The sequence below is a fragment of the Gopherus flavomarginatus genome, chromosome 11 (genome assembly GCF_025201925.1).
Source record: "Gopherus flavomarginatus isolate rGopFla2 chromosome 11, rGopFla2.mat.asm, whole genome shotgun sequence".
NCBI classification, from domain to species: Eukaryota; Metazoa; Chordata; order Testudines; family Testudinidae; genus Gopherus; species Gopherus flavomarginatus.
The window spans coordinates 1,231,091-1,239,801 of record NC_066627.1 but is presented as its reverse complement, the minus strand read 5'-3'; the positions used below and the strand labels follow the sequence as shown (position 1 = coordinate 1,239,801).

Below are 8,711 nucleotides of genomic sequence, written 5' to 3'. Positions count from 1 at the left end.
GGATTGTGAAAAGCATTTATGTGGATTAGGAACATAGCCCCATTGACTTCAGTGGACTTTGTTCACCTAACTACAAAAGGCAATTTTCAAAATCCGACTCTTAATGATGAAAGTGGGAACAGTTTTGTGCAGTGTTTTTCTTGCAACAAGTCCACGGACAGATGAACTCAATTCACAGAAAGTCATGGCGGTAACCCCTGGATTTCTGGACTTCAGGGGCCATTGAATAAAATCCTTGGAGATTAGCTCAGACCCAGCCACACATTTATGACTAGAATAAATTCAGGATCACTGAAGATCGAAGATAAAAGAAAAGGTCGTTCTTTCCTTTTGCACAATCACCTTTATTATTTCAGTAGTAAGCACAGCAAGCTACAACCATCAGTTCCATATAAATGCACAGATCTCCAAGGTGGAATTACTAGCTATTAAAAATAATGTGAGTATATATGTCACCAAGTCCTCAGCTGGTATATATCAGCATAGCTCTGTTGAAGTCAATGGAGTTGTACCAATTTATACCAGTGACAGACCAGGCATAAATTTTCTACACTAAAATGATAAAATGCTTCAGCTATGAATGGATTTTCTAAGCAATAAAACAGTAATTTTATATAGTGAGAAATTCAAACTGAGATTTTGCAAAGCTGCCTAAGGGATTTGGAAGCCTAAGTGTAATACCTTGGTAGGGAAACTTCTGGCTAAATAGTCCTATTAAACAGAAGACTGAAGAAGAATACAAGTACTTGCTGTCTTGTGATAAGACAGTTAAGAGTCACAACTAACTAGCAATGAAAGGAAAGGGGAACAGAAAAAACTGGATAATATAAAACATGGAAAAGAAGATCTGGGGACAAATCCGGAGAAGGTGATAATTGGTCTAGACATATTGAAGTCGCCGATTGACAGCAGTTGGGATGTGGCCCACTGACTCCAAAGGTGCTACAGTCCATTTACACCAGTTGGGGATTCGTTCCAACTCACTTCAATAGCGTAATACTGATTTACACCAGTTGTGAATCTGTCCCAACTGAAGTCACTGGCACTGGTCCTTGTCTCCTGTTTTCTGCCCGTTGCTGGTTCACTCGTCACAACCTATGAAAATGATAGATCTGTGGTTAGACATTCTGGACACTGTTCATTTCACTAGGACCAGCACTCTGGTGTCTACGCTCTGGTGATGATCTGTAATGGCTAATGTCCCAGATTCTGACTCAGGAGATCTGTGCTGGGTTCCCAGGCTTTCTGTGTGACTTTGGGCATCATAGGCCAACATTTCCAAACAAAACCTCTCATTCTGGGCTCCTGACCACGGCCTTCCTTTCTGAAGGCTGCTGAGAATCTGCATCCACAAATGGAACCAGTGAGTGTGCAGAGAATTTATACCTGGTGGGGATCTGGTCCATTGATTCCAGTGGAGTTACAGCTGAATTATACCAGCTGGAAATTTGGCTCATTGACTCCCATTGGCTTTCAATGGGATTGTGTATCTCAAAACACCCATAAAGTCCTTTGAAAATCACTAACAATGACCCCACAAGCCCCAAAATGGACACTATGATAGTAAGAGTTCCTACCTCAGAAAATGAACAACTTGACCGTCATGAGCATGTTAAAGGCGATGCTTTTGGCAAGCAGAACTCGCAGGCCCAGCACAGTCACTGACAGCATGTTCACTTTTTCCATGTTTGGCTCTGTGGGGAAAAAAAGGAGGGAGGGAACGTCTTGGATCGAATGGTGTTATATCAGCAGGAAGTGGGAAACACCTCATTTAAAATTGTAGAAAAGAAAGAAAGAAAGAAAGAAAGAAAGAAAGAAAGCAAAGAGACATTTTAGAAAGAGAGTTAGCACAAGATTGAATTAAACAATTACAAGTAATTAAAGAAAAATACAGTAATCTAGAGCCAGAGAAGACAGAGACACTTTGCACAGACAAAGTATCATTCCTTTATTTTATCTAGACTGTGGATTTCATTTGTATTCAGCCCGTGTGTGGCCCTGGCAGGCAAGACGTCAGTTCTTGCCCAGGCTGCAGGCATTAGCTAAGAACTGACAAACTCATAGCTGGAGACCAGACCAGGTCACCTATTCGTTAGTTTTGCTCAAAATAGGTATCAGTCTTCTAAGAATGTCTCTAGGATTTACACTCTCTCGGATGCTTGTGAGGTGCTGAATGCATCAGTCTCACTTGTCATGGCTGCAGAAAAGATGTAAGTTTTGCTTTATAACTTTAAAAATATTTGCTCTGAACTTACGACTTCAGGCAGAAGACTCATTCCCCTCCCACATCCCCCCTGCCCATCCAGATGCACCATCACTCTCAACTGGGACACCAAGAACCACTGCAATACAAAGGATTGTGTAGTGGCCCTATGGCACCTGGGAAATGCTACTTGCAAGGAAGTTGGTCATGTGGGCTTAGAAGCTGAATGAAGGAAATAAAACAAGTCCACAGGATAATTTTCCGTCTTTTTAGCTGTTTAAATTCTGAAGGGCAGAGAGTTCTGCCTCCTTGGCCTGCCCTGAAAACACTTTGAATTGACAGATCACTACAACTCTGCCACTCTTGCGATTAGCCGGTAACTCAATGATGTTTGCTTGCTTTAGCCTGTAGGGAAGTCTCTTATTCCTTTGTCCTAGTTAATAAACCTTTTGATAGTTTATTACAGGATTGGCTACAGGCCTTGTCTTTGGTGTAAGATCTATGGCACCGATTGTTCTAGGGGTAAGTGACTGGTTTCTTGGGCCTGGAAGCAACCTGAGCGTGGTGTGATTTTTGGTGTAAGTGACTAAGTCCTTTTGAATGGGTGGCAAGATAGACTGGAGCGTGGAAAGGGGACTGTCTGTGACTCCATGGTAAGTCTGGTTCCGTGATCCAGGAGTTCACATTTGGTGCTGAGTTGGTGAAATCTTATTCTAAAGCACACCACCGGTTTGGGGAGTCTGCCCTGTTTTTGACAGTCTGCCCAGAGAGAGGACCTCATGGTTGTGAGCCACCCCAGGCAGAGTGACTCCACGCATAACAAGGGACCTCCCAAATTCACCTCCATTTTTGTCAGTTTCACAGCGTTGCAACCGTGAGGCTCCAGACTCAAAAGTGGGCTGGGGGGGCGGGGGAGTTGCAAGGCAATTGTAGGGGAGGTCATGGTATTACCACCTCCATTTCTGCACTGCTGGAGGTGGCAGTGCTGCCTTCAGAGCTGGGCTCCCAGCCAGCAGCTGGGGAGCTTCCTGTAGCTGTGAGAGGGTCTGGGAGATGGGTCTGACTCAGCCCTGGGAATGGTCCCTGTGGGGGGAAACGAAGTTCTATCCCTCCCCAAAATGGTCAGGACTAGCATCTGGAGCCTGGCAAAGGGTAAGCGCTCCCTGCCCTACCCCTCCCAGATGTCATGGGGGGAGATGAGATTTCACAGTCCCTGATGTGTTTTTCATGACCCTGAATTTGGCAGGGAGGGCCTAATGAATAACGTTTGTTGGTGACCAGCGCTGCTGCGTGGAAAGAGAAATTCCAAACTGCCAGTGTTCCATAAATAGTCAAAAGTTACACATCATTTTTCAACTGAGAAATTCCATTTTCAAATATCCGCATTGAATCCACCTCCTCAAACAAACATAATCCCACTGGCCCTTTATTATCTTTCATTCTATGTTTGGTAACTAACCTTCGACCGTGGAATTTGAAGATTCACACACTTGAGTGTTATTGATTGGGGCCGGGGTGGGAGCTGTTGAAAGAGAAAAATGAAAATATAGCTCAATTAAAACAGTTCTGAAACAAACGATAAATACAACATCCCCACACCCAGTAATGAGTGAATGGAAATGTTTGAAAATCAGGTTGAAATTAACTTTTGAATTGGTCCTATTTTTTTTTATTTTTCCCCCACAGAAAAAGTAGAAATTTTGTCCAAAAAAAATGCATTTTGGTGTTCAGCAACCAAAACCCAAACAATTCTGTCCCAAAGGTTTAGATGAAGACTGAAAAAAAGAATTCAGCTAAAAACAGCCCAGAACAAAAGCCTTTTTGAGGGGAAAATCTTTTTTTTCTGACTAAAAATAAAAAATATTCTCAAAAAGCTGACACTTTCTGTAAAAATACATACTTAAAAGGTCCTATTTTCCACCAAGAAAAGGTTTTGAAACAAAATATTTGAAAAGTCCTAATTAATTTGATCTAACAAAGTGCTTTTTCCATTAAACACCTAATCCAAGTCTCACTGATGCCAATAGGAGACTTTATGTGAGATGGATCACAAGTTAAGATTGAGATTTGAAGTCCCAATTCCCATTTATGTAAATGAAAATTCAACATCCAAATCCATGAGGTGGCTGTGAAAATCTAAGCCCTAATAGAAATACTTTCAACTAGCACCACCTGAAAAATGTAACACTAGTTTCACCAAGAAAAAGTTACCTTTTGAAGTTAGTTTCATTGCTAAGTTCAAAACTGAGCCAAGCAATATTTTTTCAGATTTTATCATGGTTTTTTTAAATCAAAAATATAATCCAAATAGTTTCCAAAATTTTTGTTTAGCTAAAATCCAGCTTTACATTACTGAAAATTCCAACCACTCATTTCAATAATATTGTCGAGAATGTTTCCTTAAAAACTTTGATTAAAATCTCACACCATTATTCATGAAACATTAAATGCAGAATTTTTTTCATATTCTTAAACGGTCACTTTTCAGCACAGAAACATAGGGTTTGACACGTTTCCCATCCAGGGTTAGATTTACAAAGGTGACTAAAGAGGCATTCGGGAGCCTGATGTGATTAATGGGTGTTAGGCTTTTAGATGCTGTTTAAAATGTCACTGAGGGTGAGATTTTTAGGCACCTAGTTGGACTTTTCAAAAACAGCTAAGTGCCTAACGCCCACTGGGAGCCTAAGTACCATTAAAAATCTGGCTCTAAATGGGTTAGGAAGGAGAAAGCCCTTCCGTGCACCTCTGTGTGTCTCTGGGCACTGAAACACCACTGGACATCTGCCCCCCAGGCTCTATGGTTCATTGGAACATTTCTGGGTAGGGATGGGTGTCCTTGAGTTTAGGACTATGACGCACCATGAAATGAGGTGCAGCTGGAAAGCGATGATGAAATTCACATTTGGACCATATAACTGTACCTGATTGAGCCTTTGTTTGATTATAGGTTTTTCCCTCATGTGTAACATAGCAGTCCACTTCTTCATTGGGTTCTACCTTGACCACCTGGATCATGCTGTATTTCCCATTCGAAGAGAGAATTCCTTCTTTCGATTTGTAGACAAGGTCTTTCTCTTGACTCATGCTTACTTGTACATTCTTGGGGTAGAAATCCTTAACTAAACAAGCCGCTGTCAACTTGTTGCCATCGCTTGGTTTTGGCTTTTCCGATTTCACAACAAAGACAGATGGAGGGGAATGCTCTGGATTTTCTGAGAACAAATAATTGATGTTTATAATGTAATTAGATTAAATTCTAAAGGGAGGGAGAGTTAGGTTAAGGATCATAGAATAAAGTCATGGAATATGGAGTCTCTCGCCTCTGGGTCAGATGCACCTCAGTTTTGGATATGGTAATGGGATATAGAACACTACATCTCCAAATTGCTGGTTTGGATACAGGCCCTGCCGATGGTAATTAGAGAAAATATCACCTGAGGTATTTTTTAAAGACGGTAATTCTAGGTGCAACCTTCACTAGCTGGGGTCCTTGCTGGAAATATCAGAAGACAGAGACGAGGAGAGAGATGGGAACTATGGCTGTGATTTTCAAAGGAGACTAAAGGAGTCGCACACTGAAAAACCCAGCCTGAAAACTCAAGAGTGGACATGTATGAACATCAAAAACAATTCCCAGGTTCCCTATGTCCTTAACACTTACTTATATTGGTGAGAACTCACATGCATCAGCAGCCTCTCCTGTGTGAGTGAGAACTTCATTCTTTAACAAAGGGGCCTTAACATTAGCAAACTCCACGCACCTATAGCATCAAACTTATCAGCATAATTTAATCCTGCATTGGCGCCATTTTAGCACCTGTTCTGAAATTATAAATGCACCCACGGGAAGGTTCTTTGTGTTCCACGGCTTTTTGATGTGGCCAAAACACATAACCATCGCAATAACAGTATAAAGAAAGTTCAGTCGGTGGGTGACCGATCCTGCTTTCTTTTACTCCTGCCTCTACAAGGAATGCACCAGAAATCATGGCTCTACTTCAGGATTAAAGTACCACTCCTAGTAACAGTGGAAAAAAACAAAAATCCTTTAGTCATTTACAATTCCCAAGTTCCACAGAGGCTTTTGCAATTCTACTAAGAGCTATAACCATATCTTTCAACTCTTTCTGCACCTCTTAAATGCGTTCCCCCCTACCCCCCGTGTGAGAGGACCAAGGAACACAACCCTCTCTGGAGAAGTGTTGTTATGGGCACTTTAAAGGCAAGCAAAGCTGATGTCATCAGACCAGTTCATGCTGGTGTCTCAAAATGTTTCATTACCGTGAATATCCAGAAAACCTAGTTAATGTGGAATGGCTGAGGGATACAGGGGCACTGCCAGTGCCTGAAATTTAACTGCTCATCGCCAGGGTTTTCTGAGGTGTGGTGTATGGTGACAATTATGTAAGTATGAAGAAAACCCGGGTTGCATCTGACATAAATTCACATTGCTTTGCCTTGGAGTCAGTGGGACCAAACACCATCTGGCGTCAATCAGCCACAGATCAATGGGATTCAATGGGGTAGTGTAACTGACCTGAGAGCTTTATTCGATCAAAGGGCCAAATCCCCCACTGGTGTAAATCAACATCAGCACTAAATTCAGTGGGAAGTATTTCAGTTTACACCAGCCAGAGCGAGCTAATACCCACAATCGCGAGTCAGTTCTGCATGATTAGGGGATGTGCTGCTTTTCCACTTGTGTTGGGTCTCCGTGATAATTTGTTCATTTAACTTACAATAAAAATAACAGGTACACACGACAGCTCTTCTCTGCCCTATCCTATTGACAGTCCCGTACCGTGATCTCTGTATTGTGCAGACTAACTGGCAGGCCGCCCCTGTGAGACAAACCCGACAGTGCAAACGGATCCCTCAGGACCTCAGTGCAAAATGCATTCTAAGACCTAGTCAAACCAACCTCCTATCTCCACTGATTGTCACAGAAGTTATCAAAGCCAGACTCTCCCCGCACTTCCACCGTGGGAACACGATTCACTTTAACGGTGTCACTCTGGATTTAGGAGGGGATAATCTGGCTCTGCATACCCCATTATCTAGGCACTGGAAACAGCGGGTCAAACTCCCGCATGACCTAGAACCAGCGTGGCTGCACTGTAGGCAGAGCTGTGCTGGTTTGCACCAGCTGAGAACCCCTAGCAATGCAGCCAACTGACATATCAGAGGTAACAAAATTGATACTTACTGGGCTCAACAGAAAGCCTGGTGCCTTTGCCAAAAGTCAGAGCTCTGGTCTCCCATGCACAGTGCTGCAGGGCCAGACACAGAACTCAAGAGGCTGCTCTAAGAGTGACTTCAGAGGAAGCCTGATTCGCACCAGTGAAATGGAGACGCTACACATCCCTTCGGCTTATGCTATGGGAATCAAACACTATAGACAATACAACCCAGCGGTTCCTTACTGGGCTCAGCCAAAAGCTTAATACCACTTCCAAAAGTCACGGCGGTAGCTTTCCAAACCAAGCACTTTCTCTCCAGTCAGATAACTGCATAGTTTGTCTTAAATCCTACTCTAAAGGAAGCCTCTCAGATCACTTCAGTCTGAAAATTCAGCTAATTGTAACCACTTCTCGGCCTCAATCGTGCCAGTGGAAAGAAGGACATTTGTTTCAAATGTGTCTCCATTTTCCTGGCTTGGAAATGCCCTTCCTTTTTTCCCCAGGAAGATTTCTTTTAACTTTTAGCAATAACTTTATCAAAAGGACTATAAAAATGACTCATAGAATCAAAAAATGCAGTTTTCATGAAAGGAAAAATGTCAATCAAAATCTCAATTTTAAAAATGATTAAATGTATCCTTCAAAATTACAACAAAAAAAACCTGACAGCTGACAGGTTTTGAACATAACAGATTTTGGGGGAAAAGTTTATTTTCAAGTTTTAAAAAAAGTTGGTGAAAATTTTGGTGAAACTATTTATTAGTGGGCCTGCTTTTCATTCATCCTGGAGAACATTCTTCTCCAGTGCAAAGGAAAAAATGGAAATAACAATGGGAATGAAACGTTTTTAGGGGGGGGGGAACTGGTTATCTTTGTACTTCTTTGTAGTGCCAGAACAACCAGGGAAGGAATTGTTACTTTATTTCTCTCTCTCTTTTGAAAAAAAAAAGTGAATTTAGTGCAGGGAAAAGATGCAGACTGAAGAGTGAGAGAGATACAAGACTTACTTGGTTCCACAGCCAAAGTTGTGCCTTTCCCAAATATTAAAGAATCAGCACTTTGCACACAGTGTGACAAGGCTCTTCAAAAAAACCTGATTGGAGAGTTCTCTGAAATCTGTGAATTTCTGGATTACATTCTGGAATCTAGGGGCCAAATTCTGAGAACTTTACTCTCATTGAGAAGCTTTTCAGTCTGTGCGTGGCCCTGTTAAAATCAATGGGGCGTCCTGCGGAGTAAGGGATCCATGAACATCAGGGTATCACTAGCTTGCCCCAAAGCTGGAATTTTCAAAGGACCTATGAGGTTTTAGGTGTCAGATTCCC

At 42.1% G+C, this 8,711-nt stretch overlaps 1 protein-coding gene across 5 annotated transcripts in view; it reads right to left on the bottom strand.

Annotated features, from left to right (window-relative positions):
• Window positions 1-320: 320 nt before the first annotated feature.
• LOC127031397 (Ig heavy chain Mem5-like) overlaps window positions 321-8,711 on the bottom strand; it is a 135,584-nt gene continuing 127,193 nt past the window's right edge. For all 5 annotated transcript variants that reach the window (XM_050918167.1, XM_050918169.1, XM_050918171.1 and 2 more), the window contains exons 4-7: window positions 5,128-5,418; window positions 3,663-3,725; window positions 1,578-1,694; window positions 321-1,095 (exon numbers count right to left, since the gene is read on the bottom strand). In XM_050918167.1, coding sequence (XP_050774124.1) covers window positions 1,579-1,694; window positions 3,663-3,725; window positions 5,128-5,418 — 470 coding nt within the window. In that variant the 3' untranslated portion in view covers window positions 321-1,095; window position 1,578. The remainder of the gene's footprint in view (window positions 1,096-1,577; window positions 1,695-3,662; window positions 3,726-5,127; window positions 5,419-8,711) is intronic.